Below are 17,381 nucleotides of genomic sequence, written 5' to 3'. Positions count from 1 at the left end.
CAGCTCAAGGTTTGGGAGCTGCAGAAGGGGTGAGCACAGTCCCCAGGCACAGCTCATTGTCCCCAGGACAAGGACAGGACAGGCAGGGCTGAGGGGCTGGGGGTGGCACGGGGGGGACAGCAGAGCCCCGAGGGGGAAAATTCAGCAGGGAATTTGTTCTGGGTCTCAGCCTGGGGGAAAGCCAAGGTTCAAAGGGCAGCCTCTCCCAGAATGGGGTACCACAACAGAGGGAAAAATGGGAATGCTCAGATGCTGTGGGAAAAAAGAAAAGCCCAGCCCTGCTTGAAGTGCATTTATCATGTAATAGTTAGATTTGCTAAATGAGCCGAGCTGCTGGATGAGCTGATCATCCCAGGGGACTGGCATGGCCTCAGTGCTGCCTTCCACAGGGGCTGCACTGGAGCTGCCAGCAAATCCAGCCCTGGTAATCACAGGGCTTGGTTTCGAGCTGCAGTAAATGTGCTTTTGACGCCTGCAGCCTCCGAGGGTGTTCAATTCATTCCATTTATTATCTGCTGCCCTTTGGCTCCCTGAGAACAAGCAAAGTACTGCAAACATTGAGGCAGACTTCTCATTCCATCCTGCAGGCTTCCAGGAGAGAGCCAAACACAGATTTAGGCAAGGACTACCAGGACAGAATAATTCTGTAGAGCTGCTCCCACATAAAACTCCAATAGCGAGCTGAGAGCTGCGTGCCAGGCTGTGGGAGAGCAGAGGGGATACACGGGGAGAGGCAGGACAGGGGACACCTTGTCTGGGGCAGGGATGGAGGCAGCAAGGGCAGAGCAGTCCCTGCAGCAGGGAGGGTGATGGGCACGAGGAGCCGGGAGAGGGAGGGGATGAGGGAGGGAGGGTCTGCCGTGGGGATGGAGGGAGGGAGAGATGGAGAGATGGAGGGATGGTGGGAGGGTCTGCCATGGGGATGGAGGGATGGAGGTTCTCCCATGGGGATGGAAGGAAATTCTCCCATGGGAATGGAGGGAGGTTCTCCCATGGGGATTTAGTGATGGAGGGAAGTTCTCCCATTGGGATGGAGGTTCTCCCATGGGGATGGAGGGAGGTTCTTCCATGGGGATTTAGGGATGGAGGGATGGAGAGAGGCTCTCCCATGGGGATGGAAGGAAGTTCTCCCATGGGGATGAAGGGAAGGAGGTTCTCCCAATGGGATGGAGGGAGGTTCTCCCATGGGGATGGAGGAAAGTTCTCCCATTGGGATGGAAAGATGGAGGTTCTCCCATGGGGATTTAGGGATGGAGGGAAGTTCTCCCATGGGAATGGAGGTTCTCCCAGTGGGATGGAGGGAGGCGCTCCCATCTCCTCAGGCGATGGTGGCATGCAGGCAGCCAAGGAAGAGGTAACTATGGAGATGCTTCCAAGGGGCTCCAGCCAAAAGGAAGGAAGAGCAGGGACACAAATGTCTGATTGCTCCTCAGGAGGATGTAGAAACAGCCTGTTCCAGACCCTTGGAAGCTGCAGCAGAGCTGGGAGAGGGAGCGGTGCTGGGAGAGGCTGGATGCTGGGTTTGTGTCATCCCTGTACCCATGAGGAGGACAGCCCACACGCCCGTCACACACCAGGCCATTGTGATCATTGATTTGCCACAGAGCAGGGGAGTCAGCTCTGAAGTGCTCTGTTTCTCAGCTGACACCCTAGATTTTGGAGGTGGGTTACTGAACTTCAGAGCGTGGAAAAGAGGGGCCAGGAAGAGTGAGTGGAGCTGCAGGGAGAGCTCAGCTCAGAACATGACTCAGTGCCAGCAGGGGATGGGGTTGGGAACTTAGGGGGGAGAGAAACAATAAGGTTAAAACAGGAGCTGGCTGACATTTAAAGAACATGTTTTTTTCAACCAGAACGAATCTGTGTGGAATATGTTTTTGTTGATGTTGATATTTAATAGTCTTTGACAGGGGAAAAAAAGCTTTTTTATTATTTTTTTAGAAGATATTTCATTTTTGCTGGGCTAGGCACCTCTTTCTCTGTTTGTCACATCCCTTAATAGAGTTCAGGGGAAAGAAAACCCAACTAACAAATTAGCCAACCAGGAAACCTGCCTCTTTTCTCTCATATCATCGAGGAAAGCAAAATAACATCTTCCATCAGTTCAGCTATTCCAAATTCCCCGAGTCCCAGATTGTATAAGACAAGGAGCTGTCTGCTCTGGAAGGAAGGGCTGAAATCAGCGAGCTCAGGTTTATGGCTTCAGCTCCAAAGCAAGCCCTTACATCCAAATATTAAAGGCTGCTGCCAACAGTGGCCCGACGCCCAGCTGGAACGCCTTCCACACCGACCCAGAAGCTGCTCCACGTTTATTCCCAGTTTCACATCGTGCTCAGCGACAGCCAGAGCACAGCCTGCAGCGTAGAGGGCCTGAGTGACAGCCCCAGGGCCCTGCTGGGGCACCTGAGCCCCTGTCCCTGTCCCTGGTGTGTGCCATCTGTGTCACAGAGCAGCAGGAAGGGCAGCCCTGGCACGGCTGGGCTGTCCTGAGAGGAGCTCTGGCATGGCTGGGCTGTCCTGAGAGGAGCCCTGGGCAGCCCTGGCACGGCTGGGCTGTCCTGAGAGGAGATCTGGGCAGCCCTGGCTCCAGCGAGGAGCACTTTGCTCAGTGAGGGTGCAGTGTCACACACGGAGAAGGGGATGGAGCTGGGGTCACCCCGGTGCTGCCTGCAGGGACCTGATCCAAAGGGTGACCTCCCTGAGCCATCCCTGCCCCCTGAGCTGCCAGGGCTCCCCAGCATTAATTAATTAGTGCTCATCCATCAGGGATGTCAGCCATTAGTGCCCATCCATCAGGGCCAGCGCCTGGCATGTGACACAGATCCCACTCTGAATTCCTGCAGCCCCTGAATGCTCCACAGCTGTTAATTGGGGGTGTGAGCTGTGTGAAAGGTGTTATAAAAGTGAGCTCTGAAAACACAGATAAGGAAGGACAGACAGATAAATCACGGGCAGACAGCTGCTCATCACGCTTGGCTTGCAGTGAAACTCTGAGCCTTGTTTTGGACTAAAGCAGAGCAGCAGCACCCTACCCATGATGCAGAAAAACATCAGGGACTTTTCTTGTGTTTCTTTTTAAGTAATAAGTTTCTAGGCGAGTACTGACACCTGATTTACACCCATAACAATTCCAGTTATTCCAGATTATTCCCTCTACAACTGGCCCCTCTTTAACTGCATCCTTGGAGCAATTCTGACCCACGCTCTAAAAACCTGCTCCAGCATTCATACTATAAAAAAGTGCACGTAGGAATTTCTTTTGTTGCTATTTCAAGGAGGGAGAGAGCAGGGGAGAGAGGTGGTTTTGTCACTCAGCTGGGCTGCTGCTGGGGGAACCTCAGCAGAGAGGAAGCTTTGAGTTCCAGCCAAGCTGCAGCAACTGTGCAAAGCACAATCCAGCCAGGGAAAGCTGCCCATGAAGTCAGTCCTTACACGATCAAGGTCTGGCTGTGAGCCTGGCTGGGTGGATGGACACACACACACACAACACAGGCTGGAAATCAGAAGGAACTTTCTAAACAGGAGGACGAATTTCTGAAACAAACATCCCGTAGGAGTGAGAGCTTCACTAAAGCTGAGGCAGAGCTTGTTAAGCTCGAGGTGGGAATGAACAAAAAGGAGTTTCCCAGAGGAGGGGAGCAGGCCCGGTGCTCCAGGGCTGCCTGACCACCCTGCCAGTTTTGCAGTGTGACCCTTGAAAGGTGCCTGTGTAATCAGCCAGGATATCTGTGGCTGGTGCAGGCCCAGACCCATTAAACTCCATATTCTGTGCATTGTTCTATAAATAGCCTGAACATGATGTTCCTCAGCGTTGGAAAAGATTAAACGATAAAGTTCATTGGAAATGATGTTCTGTTGCTTTAATGGTGCCAAGGGTAAGGTAGCATTAAAAGGAGAGGCACAGAGGAGGAGAGGGGAATCTTTCATCTCTGGAAAGTAATGAAGAGGCCCAAAATAAGATCAAGGTCTGACTGCAAGTGGTTCTATCAAATTATATAGGAATATAATGAGTTCTACACTGCCTGATTTCCATATGCAGCTCTATAACATCTCCCCCAAAGCAAAAGTGACAGAATATTTGAACTTGGCTCTAAAGCCATTTAATGTCAAGATTTGAGAGGAAGTAAAATCCAAAAGTGCATACTTTGTTTCTTAGAGAAAATAAAAGAGGTGAAAAGGAGAAGCAAAAGTTCCTCTTAGATCCTATAGCAGTGCTGTGCTCTGTTTAACTCTGCAGTCTGCTTGTCACCTTTCCCATCTTCCAGAATCAACCAGGTCTTTTCCATGTAGGATTTAAATCCAAACCCCAAACAAGCAACAGATGCAGACAAAGGCAGGAAAATCATATCTATATATATATAATAAATAATATTTCATATTTCACCTTGAGAATAAAAACCAGATCCAAACCACTCCACTGGTGACTGGAGAGCAGCTTCATTTCAGCCTTAAACAACACTCAAACTATTAATTATTGAGGAATTAGCATGTAAAACATGGTTAATTATCTCGAGTAGCTGCACTTTCTGCCAGGAAACCTCGTGGTGTGGTTTTGGGAGTAAAGGGAGATGGACATGGACAGGGACAGAGCACAGCTGACGTGAGGAGGGACTGTGGCCTCGCAGGGACAGCTCAGAGGGAGCTGGGTACTGTAAAAAGGGTAAGGGTAAGGTAAAAACCCCCTGGGCACGGGGTGGAGGTGGCTCTGCACAGCCAGGCCAGGTGAGCTGTGATCTGAGCGCAGATTCCCTGAGAGGGATAATGCTGGAACAGCTCCAGAGGGGCTGCAGGGTTCCTGACACGCAGGTGCTGCACTCCCTGCTTGCCCAGGGACACCAGCTCTGCAAAGCTGAAGCTGTCTGGCAAATATGGAATCGTGTCATAGGTTGTAGCTTAATAGTTTTCTATCCCCCATAAATCAAGAGTGAGTGTTATCTCCATAAGAACTGGATGAAAAGCATTAATAAATAATAATTAGCTGTTTCCTGAGCCTGCCATCTGGTAAGCATTTCTCCCAGCCAGCAGCTCCTGCTCCCTGCACTTCTCCAAAAAGCAACAGGATGAACTCAGGCTCTCCTCCCTCCTCTGCCAGTCCCTCTGGGAAGTGCAGACCCCCAGGATGCTGCACCCTCCCCACCTGTGCAGGTCCTCGCTGCCCTCCTGCTTATTCCAGTTTCTGAAAAACCAGCAAAACCAGAAGTTCCTGAGCCCTGCCTTCCACCCTGCTCTGAGGAACACGTGGGCTCCAAGATAACCAAATTAATCATTCTAACCTGTAAGTGGCTGTCATTAGTATTATTATTTTCATCATATAAATTATCTTCCAGATTAGGTCATATGCATTTTGAGATCCTGTGGTTTCCTAGCAACTCCTCTCCCCATCTCCATGCAGACACAGTGTGCCGTTTGCTTTTCCTTTTTTAGCCTCCTGTGCAGGGGTTATTTCAGTAACAGTGATCTCAGGCCCGGCCCTGGTGACCTTTAGTCTGTCACTTTTGGGGGAGAAGATGCAGAAGACAGCCATCCCCCCCAAATGATGTTTGCAGCAGAGGCCACAGAACCACGGCCCCACCTGCCATCCCCTGTGCCCAGGCCAGGAGCGCTGAGCTCTGCAGGACAGGGACAACAAAAACCTGCCCACGTGTGCTAAAAACCGGCAGAATTTGGAAGATCTTGAACCCTTCTTTACTGTCAGGCTTGATCAAAGCACCAGAGACACAGCGCAGGTACCCAAGGACCAGGCAGAGCTTGTGCCACCTGGCAGAGACTCTTCCAGAGAATTCACATTTGCACACAGGCACTCACAGAAAAACCTGAGCTTTGTTTTAAACTTGCTTCTAGTCCAATGGAGGAAACTGTCTGGAGGGCCAAACCAATTTTAGGCACCAATTTTAATTAACTTCTCTAGCTGAGTTAATCAAGATATCTACCAAATTTAATCACGATGGGGACCCGGAGTTGGGCGCTGTGACGATCCCAGCCAATCCTTTGTGTCAGAGAGCAGGATTAACTTCTGTCCTGCCCCACTGACATTTTTTAAAATAACAACGTCTGTTCTAAACGACAAAAGCTGTGGGGCTTAATTATTTAGATAGCAAGTGGCCCTGTTTCAAAAGGAAAAGGGAGCAGACCTCAGAACCGTCTCCACTCCACATGGAGTACAGCTATTAATATTTGATCCCCTGCTAGCCTGGAGGCAAAGGGAATAATGTTCATTACAACAGCCTGAGACTGAATCCACTTTAACAACTGACTGCACTGGAGATGAGGATGAACCTGCCCTGCTACAGGTGAGGTAAGCTGGGCACTGATAATTCCTCCAGCAAAGGAGCTGACATTTTATCAGAGAGAAATGGGAACCTTCAGTGGTGACCATCAGAGCATCCCTGGAAAAACCACCAGTGCACCCCAAATCCCCTCCTGATCAGAGGGGAGAGATCCCTGTGAAATGTAAGGAACAGACACAAAAAGGCACGTACTCGTGTTCAGAATAAAGCCTTGAATGGAAAGGCAATTATCAGGAGCAGAGGGACAATGCCGTGCTCCTGCAAAAGGAAATATTGCTCGGTGTTGTCCCAGCTCCCTCCCACAGCCCCATCCCACAGCAGCAGTCCCCATGGGTTTTGCTCCAGCTTACAGCCTAAGGCCAGTCCTTTCCAGGGCCTGGAGCATCACAGCAGCTTGGGGAAGGGTTCAGGAAAAGTGGAGATCCAGTTTCATGTCTCGCTGTGCTCTCAGCCCGTGCCCTGCCCCTGTCCCTGCCCTGGCCCAGCACTGAGATCTCCTCTCACACTGATCAGGAGGCTCAGCATTAAAATGGGACAAGGAGATCTAGGTGAGGTATGGAAAATAAAGCCAATTTCAGACGTCCCCGTTCTGGGGGGTCAGAAGAAGACCTATTTTTCAGACTGGTCATAGTCTGTGTCACCCAATTAAAGCTGCAAGCTTTACCCTGTGCGTGTCTTTGCCTGAGAAATTGTCTGCTCGGACACAAGATCTCGAGGTTAGACAAACACCTCAAATATTTCCAGCCCTGAGGGCCAGAGTGGCTCACACTTGGCCAGGGATGGAGCTCCTGCAATGGCCCCACTCCTGGACCCACTGCAGATATCTGCCTCCTGCCTTTCCTCTTCCTACAGCGTTTACCCATTAGCACCTCTAATTAGAAGGGAAAATCACGAGCTCCATGTTATTTAAGGGATTATGCAGCATTTTAAACTACAGCACAATGTAATTATTTTTTAATAGCTGCAGCTATTTAATGTATTTACTTTTAATGGCATTTGAGTCATAAATTAACAGTAGAAAAGGAAAAAGGCAAATCACTCGACAGAGAAGCAGGCAGCAGTTGAAAAGAAAAACGAAAATGCTAAAAGGGATTATCAAAAAGGAAGAGGTAGGGTCTTAGTTTTTCTTGTTGGTTATTCTGGGCTGCTTTTATCACCTGCCTTGTCCCCCTGGAGAGGTGTATTTTTGGACAGTTATTTTTTCAGGTGCCACAGCTGATGAGGCAGCAGTGCCACTGCAGGGCCACCGAGGGCCCCGTCCCTGTGCTGCTGCAGCCCGAGCAGAGCAGGGACAAGGACAGAGCGGGCACAGAGAGGGGTTTGAAGGGCCCAGGGTGTGGGGGGACGGTGAGAGATGGAGGCACCTCACCTGCAGAGCACCCATGGCCCTGCGACCCAGCACGGCCAGGACGAGTCTCCAGTCTCTGCATCCAGCCAAAAATGAACTTTGGGAAGCACGAAGGGGCCTGCAGCACCCTGTTCTGGTTCCCCCATCCTGAACCCCATTGTTTCCATCCTTAACTCCATTGTTTCCATCCCTGACCCCATTGTTTCCATCCTTAACCCCATTGTTTCCCATCCTTAACCCCATTGTTTCCATACCTGACCCCGCTGTCCCCACACTGACCCTGTGTCCCTGTCCCATGTCACTAACCCGTGTCCTGTCCCGTGTCCCTAACCCGTGTCCTGTCCCGTGTCCTGTCCCGTGTCCTGTCCCGTGTCCTGTCCCGTGTCCCTAACCCGTGTCCCTAACCCGTGTCCTGTCCCGTGTCCTGTCCCGTGTTCCTGTCCCATGTCCCTAACCCGTGTCCTGTCCCGTGTGACTAACCCGTGTCCTGTCCCGTGTCACTAACCCGTGTCCCTGTCCCGTGTCCCTGTCCCATGTCACTAACCCGTGTCCTGTCCCGTGTCCCTAACCCATGTCCTGTCCCGTGTCCCTGTCCCATGTCACTAACCCGTGTCCTGTCCCGTGTCCCTAACCCGTGTCCTGTCCCGTGTCCTGTCCGGTGTCCCTAACCCATGTCCTGTCCCGTGTCCCTGTCCCATGTCACTAACCCGTGTCCTGTCCCGTGTCCCTAACCCGTGTCCTGTCCCGTGTCCTGTCCGGTGTCACTAACCCGTGTCCCTGTCCCATGTCCTGTCCCGTGTCCTGTCCCGTGTCCCTGTCCCGTGTCCTGTCCCGTGTCCCTAACCCGTGTCCTGTCCCCGGTGTCTCCGCAGAAGGCGCGCCTGGCGCGGATCCGCGTGGCCAAGACGGGCAGCTCCAACGCCTACCTGCACAGCAAGCGCAACGGGCTGCTCAACGAGGCCCTGGAGCTCCCGGTGAGTGCCCTGGCCCTGGCCCTGTCCCTGTCCCTGTCCCTGTCCCTGCCCCTGATCCTGATCCTGCCCCTGATCCTGATCCTGTCCCTGTTCCTGTTCCTGATCCTGATCCTGCCCCTGATCCTGCCCCTGCCCCTGCCAGCCCCTCCCCGGCTGCCAGCTCCCCCTTGTCCCCAGCTGGCACTCGGGGTCACACGTGGAGTCACACTTGAGGTCCCACTTGAGGTCACACGTGGGCTCACACTCAGGGTCCCACGTGGGTTCCCACATGAGGCACAGGCACAGCTGGACCCCAGCTGCTGCAGGGCAGGGAAGGTTTCCTGAGCTGCTCCTGGGCTGGGACAGGAGCTGGCCCTGCAGCCCCCAGGGTGGGACAGGAGCCCTGCAGCCCCAGGGTGGGACAGGAGCCCTGCAGCCCCCAGGGTGGGACAGGGAAGGTTTCCTGAACTCCTCCCTGGGCTGGGACAGGAGCTGGCCCTGCAGCCAGGAGAGGATCTCAGCTCCCTCTGCTCCTGGCTGGGATGGAGCTGCTGGAGCTGGGCTGGTTTACAGAGCCCGCACTATAAATATAAAATATATGTATAAATATCCACTGCCCTCCATTTATTCCTTAGGAATAGTATGTACTATCTGGTCGTCTCCAGCAGGACAGGGAGATGTTCCCCAGCTCCTCTGTCAGGCTGCCTGGTGCTGGGTTTATTTTTAAAGGCCTCCAGAGGCCTCTGGCTGCTCAGGAGGAGGAAAGTTTTAAGTGCTCAGATTGCTCAGCAGAAGCAGCAGACACGAGAGGAGGTTATTACATTAAGCCTGATCAACACCAGAGCAGGTATTAGCACATTTCATGGATTTCATTTCAAATAAATCAGCCTTTCATGCACGTGGGGAGCAGAGAGAGAGCGGTGAAGAATGACTGAGCCCCAGAGCCACCTAGAACTCGTTTGTGCAGCCTCACTCAGGTCCTCATCCTCAGTTCCACTCTCCCTGGGACACATCCTGCTTTTGTGCCCAGGGAGGGCCACAGAGAGCAGAACGAGTTCTCTGAGGGGGCTGGGGGCTCCAGGGGTCTCCAGCAGAGGGAAGGAAGGGAAGGATTGATGCCAGGACAGCAGCAGGAAGGAGATCAGCCTCCAGCAACAGTGCAGGCTCGTGCTGCACCAACGTGTGGATTTGTGGCATTTGCCATCTCGACACGAAGCACTCAGACTGTTTTCTTCTCATTTAGGTTTTTTTTTAGTGGGCTTTATGTCAAAAGTGCTCAAGGGATGGTGAGATCCTTCCCATGGCAGCAGCCTACATATCCTCTTAGCACTAATCTCCTTGTACAGCTGAAATTCCCTTTTAGCTGCAGTGCCAGGAGGTGAATATCCCAGGAACAGAAGGCTGGGAGCTCTGGTGCCTTTTCACAAGCCCCAGATCAGCCCTGGGCAGGGCCAGGCCAGCCCTGAACCAGTTCACCAGGGCCCAGTGATGGAGCACTAAAATCGAGGTGAAGTGGAAGAATTTTGGATTTCAGAAGTGGCACCAGAGCGTGCTGCAGCCTCCCTCAGCAACCAGCAGCTCCCTGAACGTCTTCCAGGAGCAAACTGAATGGGGACTGGCACCAAGCCTTGCCAAACTGGCACCCCTGCTGCAAGAGCACAGCTCTGTTCCCCCAGCAGCTCCTCACTGCAGCCCAGCCTTCTGCTGAGCACCCAGATTTTGTTTGCTGCAGCAATTCAGGAGCCCCTGCTGCAGGGTCTGCAGGACCCCTTCCCCTGCTCCCAAAATGCCAATCCTGGGGGGCTGGCCCTGGCCATAGTGCCCACTGCCCACCTGGGGTGGCTCGGGGGCTGCTGCTGCACGAGGATGAGGAGGGGTGCCAGTGCCTGAGCCTTCAGCTCCCTGCTGGCCACTGCCACCCCCAGCCCTGGCAGGGCTGGGGACAGGCTGGGCTGTGCTGCCAACCCTTCCCAAGTGCCCTGGCTCTCCTGGGGAAGCTCTGTCCTGGCTCTCAGACCCCATTTTTTGATTTCCTCTCAGGCAAATCCTCATCAAAAGATGCTGCCTGCAATATGTGCTCTTCCTCTCTCTTCTCCCAGTGCTTTGTGCAGCATCATCTCTGCTTTGGGGCTCCCAGGGGCCTGCATGGGAAACATTCCAGCCTCCAGGGGAGCCAGTCATCCCAGCAGGAGCCAGCAGGGCCTGCTGCCTGTGCTACCTCATCAGGAGGGCTCTTAATAAGAAGAATGGAACTGATTTTTTTTTTTTTTGGCCACTTCTATAAATATGTCTGGGAATGTTCATCTTCCAAAACAGCAGCAACAAAACATCCATCCCCTGCCTGAGATGCATTCCCACAGGAATCCGTTCATTCTGTGCTCAGGAAGTCCCTCAGTGCCCCCTTCAGCTCTGGGGCCAGACCCAGAGCTGCTCCTGCCCTGCAGGATGCCAGCCTGGGGGCACCCGAGCAGGGCAGCAGTGGGACAGGGGGTGTGCAATGTGGTTCTGCCCCACGGCTGAGCTGGATCCCCCCAGAGCAACGAGCGCTGTCCTGGCACCGTGTTCTGCCCCATTTCCCCTCCTGAGCAGCAATCCAGGCCATGCACATCCATTTTTTCAGATTTTCATTACAGCCCCCCCTTGCTTCTGGAGGCATCTCACAGCACCTGGCTGTGCTTTAACCCACTGTGGGTGACAGAGCTCACCCTCAGAGGCACAGCACAGGCCAGGAGTGCTGCAGTCAGAACTCCAGCAGCAGCAGGAAAAATCCTGGAACCCTGAATATTGGCTGTGCCACCCCTGTGAGCGCTCCAGAGCCGTGCCAGGGCCAGCAGCACAGCCCTGCTCTGCCCCGGCTCAGCCTCCAGGCCAGGGCTGTCTGCTGCCATTCCAAGCTTGGCAGCCTCTGCATTTTGGGAGGGTTCAGGTTCTTTTTGCTGCCTGCCCTGGTGAATCAGCTGCCCCTCCTGCATTGCTCCCTTGCTGTGGAGTGCCCAGCAGCACGCAGGCTGTGCATCAAATCTGAGCCCACCCGGCTGGACCAGAGAAATCACAAAGAAAAAAGCTGAGGAGACCTCCTGAGAGCCAGGAGCAGAACCCAGGGCTGGCAGCACTGAAATCCCTGTCCCTACCCCGCGGCAGCTCTGCTGTGCTGCTGGTCTGGGTGCCCTGCTCTGACACCTGTCTGGGGTTTGTTCTCTCTGTGCTCTCAGGGATCCACCGAGGAGGAGCAGCACATGACTAAAGGCACCTCCTTAATCGAGAGCCAACACCACCATCTGCTGCACTGCCTGGAAAAAACAACCGTAAGTACCAGGAGAGGAGAGGAGAGGAGAGGAGAGGAGAGGAGAGGAGAGGAGAGGAGAGGAGAGGAGAGGAGAGGAGAGGAGAGGAGAGGAGAGGAGAGGAGAGGAGAGGAGAGGAGAGGAGAGGAGAGGAGAGGAGAGGAGAGGAGAGGAGAGGAGAGGAGAGGAGAGGAGAGGAGAGGAGAGGAGAGGAGAGGAGAGGAGAGGAGAGGAGAGGAGAGGAGAGGAGAGGAGAGGAGAGGAGAGGAGAGGAGAGGAGAGGAGAGTGCCCACCCTGGGGGACCCTGGCACACCCTGGCACCCCTCCTGGGCTCCCCAGAACAGCCTGCAGGGGGTTCTGCTTCACTGTCTGTGAAATGATGGCAGCAATTCCCGTGCAGAGGGGCAGAAATGGGATTTCCTGCTGCCCCCAGGCCCCAGCCCCTGTGAGCACACACAGATTTCAGCCAGGGCTGAGGGACATCTCACAATAAGAAGTTTTCGTTTTTTCAGTGCTCCTGAAGGACCCAAAGTGCATTTCCCTTCCCATCACAGGGTGAGCAGCACTAAGGGACAGCTCTGGTCCTTGGGGGGAAGATGCTGCTGGGGGCTCCCGGCCACAGCCTGGCACCAGTGCCAGGGAAAGAACCTTCAGCCCTGGGGTGGCTCAGGGAGGGTGAGCTCTGCCCAGGGGTTTAAAGGTGGCACTCATCTTTTCCCATCTCTGCTTGCAAGGGCAGGTGATTTATCTCAAAACCAGTTTGTGCAGCATGACTGCTCTGTGTGCATCCTGCAAGGTGTTGGGAGCCACAGTTTTATTTTGCATCAGTGACTGATTGTGTGTGCAGAAGTCTTTGGGAACATTTCAGATATTTATTTGATACATATGTTTTGCTTCCAGGTTTGTATAAAAGGTTCTGCAGTAAAGGAACACATTATCTGTACCATGATTCATTCTAGGGAGACTGGAGAGAGGTTAACACTTGAAATATTCATGCCTTTTTCTATCTGCATCCATCATCAAGTGTACTTTTGATTTCTGACTTGCAAGGGTTTCTTTTGGATAAATCACCTTCACCTCCATAGTTTGGCTTGTGCTGGAAAAGCACCACTTAGGCCTCAGAGCTACCCTGGAAGAAGCTGAGTAATTAATGTAATTAATGACAGCTCCTGAGCCCAAGGAGCTCTCAGGGCCCCCGTGCCAGGGGCAGGGAGCTGATTCTTCCTGTACCAATGGCCACTGGATTGTCCTACACAACTCATCCTGTATTTCAGTGTTACATTACCGCAGATATTTCACAACCTGACTCTTCAGTTTGAGCCTTTCTGCCTCGGCCCCTCGGAGCTGTGAGCCTCATTTCCCAGCCCTGCCTGCAGGGCCTGCCCTTCTGGAAAGGCTCTGGGAATTCTGACCCTGCAGGGCCAGCTGGGCACCTCTGGGGCTGCACGGGCCAAGGCGTGCCCTAATTAGTGGTGAGGTGCCCTAATTAGTGAGCGTGGAGCCCTGGCTGTGTCAGCCCAGCACACTGACAGGCTGGCCAAACTCACAAACCTGCTCAGACAATGAGTGGCAGGGCTGAAAATGTTCCAGATGTTCCTCTTATATGAGGAACTTATATTATATTCCTCTTATATTATGTTCCTCTTATATTATATTCCTCTTATATTATGTTCCTCAATAACAGAGATACTTGAATTTTGATTAAAACTCAGAGGGACAATCTGCACAAAGGGGTTTTCCCTCATGTTTTTCAGCCAGTTATTGCCATGGTGTAGCATCAGATCAGGTTTGGATTCTGCTCTGGAATTATCAGGCCAGAAGGTTCAATGGGTTTGTGTGGAGATCCTGTACTTCATCAAATCTATTAAAACACTGTGCCACAGAAAATTCAAATTGCAGTAAAAGCATCTTTAAACACTGAAGAGTCATTTTGTGAGCAGGTTGCAGGAATGGAATGAGGAATGTATTGCAAGCTTGTTTCAATGGGCAATTCACCCTTCCTGCAAGCAGGCAGAGGATTCCCAAAGTGCATTATTCACTGGCCTGGTCTCTGGGCTGTCACTGGCACACACTTCCAGCTGAGTGGCTGTGAATGCCACGGATCTGCTGTGTCAGATGACAAAGTGACCCTGCAGCACTTGTAGCTGCCACCACAGAGATTACTTTGTCACATTCCCACAGCAGATGGAGTTGGCTTAAACAAAAGGAGGTTTTTTTCCCTCCCATTCCAACTCCCAGGCTGAGTCTGGACATTCACAAGCTGTGTTTTCTCCAAGTGCTGAGTGCCTTGAGCCCAGTCCTTCAACCCAAACCCTTCTCCTGTGTTGTCACAGAGTTTGACCAAACCCCACAGCCCACTGGTGCCACAACAGCAAAACAATCCCAGTCTGTGGATCCTCGAAACCTTGTTTGCCCTTGGCTCCCGAAGGATCAAACCAGTAAAGCTGTTCTGGATTTGCTCTGTTTCTATGACCAGAGCGCTCAAAAGCTGAATTGTCAGAAGGGTTCTGGTTGAGGGGGCTGAGAGAAGGATCTGTTGCCCATTCGAACTGGAATGCTGAGGCGAGAGATGCAGTGCTGGGACTAAACTGTGGATGCTGGACTGGACAATGAATTGTGTTTCTATCTTCTGTTGGCATGTTGTCCCGTAGGGATTGTCCTATCTTGTGGATGATCCCCTGTTATCTGTACGAACTTCCACCATCAAGGTATTTCCTTTTCAATTCGCTGTTTTCTCTGTGCTCCCTGTGACACGTCTGGGCAGTGTTTGCTTTCTCCTCCTCCTGGTCCTGTCCTGGGCAGTTTGTGCACGTGGCTCCCTTTGGCTTTCCGGTGCTCTTGTTCCCTGTGGGAGTTGTTTCTTGTTCCAATGGGGTCTGGTGGCTGCTTTCAGCATGGTTGCTTTTGTTTCCCATCTCCTCTGACACCGACAGGGACTGGATGAGCTCTGTTCACTCCACCTGGGTGTTCTTAGCCACACATGAGAGTTCTTTCTTTCAGGATTTCTTGTTCCTTACCACAAAAGCTCTTTACAGATTCAGCTTTCTGAATTTCCTTCCCCCTGAACACTTGCCCCTCTTCACTGCTGTTTATTCCCCCAGCTCATGCACTGCAGGGACGCTTTGAACCCAAGAACCAATGCAAGCATTGTTCCATGGCCAGGTGGTCACCCAAATAAAATACAATCCTGCCCCCAGGCATACAGAAAAGGAGCATGAGCTCCTTTGGGGTTTCATAACCGTGTGGCACTCCAGACTTTTTGAGGCCGTTCTGGAATGCAGCCAAGGGATGAACAGAAATTCAAGCTCAGAGCGGCCGTGTCAGGCTGTGCGAGCAGCAGCAGCGACGGCCTCCCCTTCCCTGGCTGCAGCAGCTCCTCTCATTCCCTGGCTGCAGAGGGCACAGCCCTGTCCCTCAGGAGTGACGGGGCAGCCCTTTGTGGGGCAGAGAGCAGGGGCTGCCACCCCCAGGCTGGCCGTGTCCCCGCAGTGCCGGTGACAGTGCCAGCGCCAGTGCCAGCGCCAGCGCCAGTGACAGCTCTGCTTCTCCCTGCCAGAACCACGAGTTCATCGACGAGCAGCTGTTCGAGCAGAACTGCATGGAGAGCTCCGTGCAGAACTACCCCTCGTCGCGGAGCCCCTCGCTGTCCAGCCAGGCCGGGCTGGGCTCGTCGTGCTGCTCGCGGCGCCCCAGGAAGAGCGCGCACCTGCCCAACTGCAGCGTGCCCGCCACGCGCCTGCGCAGCATGCAGGAGCTCAGCACCATCCACATCCAGTGCAGCGAGCAGCCCTCCCTCACCACCAGGTACGGGGCCCACGGGGCTGCCAGGGGGCAGGGCTGTGCCCACTGTGGGGCTGGCAGGGCTGCCAGGGTGGCAGAGTTGTGCCCAGCTGTGCCCAGCTGTGGGATTGGCAGGGTGGCAGGGCTGTGCCCAGCTGTGGGGCTGGTGGGGCTGGCAGGGCTGGCAGGGCTGTGCTCAGTGTGGGGTTGGCAGGGCTGCCAGGGTGGCAGAGCTGTGCCCAGCTGTGCCAAGCTGTGGGGTTGGCAGGGCTGTGACCAGCTGTGCCCAGCTGTGCCCTGTGTGGGGCTGGCAGGGCTGTGCTCAGTGTGGGGTGGGCAGGGTGGCAGGGCTGTTCTCCTGCTGTGCCCAGTGTGGGGCTGGCAGGGTGGCAGAGCTGTGCCCAGCTGTGCCTAGCTGTGGGGCTGGCAGGGCTGTGCCCAGCTGGCAGGGCTAGCAGGGCTGGCAGGGTGGCAGGGCTGTTCTCTAGCTGTGCCCTGTGTGGGGCTGGCAGGGCTGTTCTCCAGCTGTGCCCAGCTGTGCCCAGCTCTGCCAGCTGTGCCCAGCTGCAGGGCCATTCTCCAGCCAGGGCAGGGGCTGGTGGCAGCACCTTCGTCTCCCCCAGCGATGACCCGAGCTCCGGGCTGCCCTGGCAAGGAGCAGGTCAAAGGCAGAGCCCAGGGCAGGTGGAGATCAGGAAAAGGTGCAATGGGCACGCTGGCAAACCAAGGGGCCAGCAGTGTCTGCCAGCCCTGGGAGGGCTGAGGGGCTCCCCTGGGACACGCCACTGGTTTTCATCCTCCAAAAGCCTAAACTGCCACTCTGAGCATCACTGGGAAGCAAATAAGAGGAATTTCACCGTGGTGTCTTAGTAGCTGTGACCTAACAAGCCATAAAGGACACAGGTGAAGTGTCCCTTAATAGAAAATGTTTAAAATTTCATTTTATACATAAATTGCTGAAAAAGAATCAGTTATTCACCATATAATTCCTGCAAATATTAAATTACTTTCTAAATCCCCCTCAGCCCATTAAGTTTTTGTGCACCAGGGCTGGTTTTGAATGTCCCATTCCTCTTCTCCCCACTCCTATCAAAGGGATGTAGAAACTGAAACAAAGCTGCCTTCAGGGCAGCAAGTGATTACTTGGTGCCAGAAGGGCATTTCAGAGCATGAATTATGAATGAATAAGCACAAAACAAGTCTCCAGCTATTTCAGTTTCAATATGACAACATTTCAAACCAGCACCTGAAGCAGTAATTCAGGGGAATGTCAGCTGTTCTGGGTGCTAAATCAGGGGCCGGTGATATTTTAAATGTCAACACTTATTTCACTTCCTTACCAAACTGGGCAAGGATGGAGAGAGGGAGGAAAAAAGCTTTTCAGTTCTTTTTGTGTGGAATGCAGCCAGCTGGGTGTACTGGTGACCCTGGCAGGAGCACCCAGGCCCTGGGGCTGCCCCGCCCGAGGCATCGGGGTGGGATCAGCTCCTGGAGGTTTGGGCGATCAGGAACCACCCCCGGGGGAGGAAACAGCAGCAGCAGCTTCCCTGGGAGCTTTACATGCTGAAAGGACAGCCTCGTGTGGAAAATGAACACGTTGGGCTGCTAATAGCAGACTCCTGTAGCTGTGCAGATGCACAGAAATCAACCTATCATTTTCCCCCTGTAATTAATTATAGCGTGCAATTGATGCAGATCTAATAAGAATGCTCCCAGCTGTCACATCCTGGG

General features: G+C 53.4%; 1 protein-coding gene across 4 annotated transcripts in view; it reads left to right on the top strand.

Moving 5' to 3' along the window:
* Nucleotides 1-17,381, top strand: part of KCND3 (potassium voltage-gated channel subfamily D member 3) — a 98,117-nt gene that overhangs the window by 74,943 nt on the left and 5,793 nt on the right. For 3 of the 4 annotated variants that reach the window (XR_010350662.1, XM_064399226.1, XM_064399227.1), the window contains exons 4-7: nucleotides 8,505-8,606; nucleotides 11,798-11,890; nucleotides 14,522-14,578; nucleotides 15,427-15,674. Coding sequence is in view for 3 of the 4 variants with exons in the window: in XM_064399226.1 (XP_064255296.1) it covers nucleotides 8,505-8,606; nucleotides 11,798-11,890; nucleotides 14,522-14,578; nucleotides 15,427-15,674 (500 nt within the window). In the remaining variant the exon portion in view is untranslated. The remainder of the gene's footprint in view (nucleotides 1-8,504; nucleotides 8,607-11,797; nucleotides 11,891-14,521; nucleotides 14,579-15,426; nucleotides 15,675-17,381) is intronic. The other variant, XM_064399228.1, reaches the window with a different exon arrangement.

Source organism: Passer domesticus, chromosome 25 (assembly GCF_036417665.1).
Source record: "Passer domesticus isolate bPasDom1 chromosome 25, bPasDom1.hap1, whole genome shotgun sequence".
NCBI lineage: Eukaryota > Metazoa > Chordata > Aves > Passeriformes > Passeridae > Passer > Passer domesticus.
Note: the sequence above shows the minus strand (reverse complement) of the source record. Positions and strands in the feature narration are given on the sequence as shown.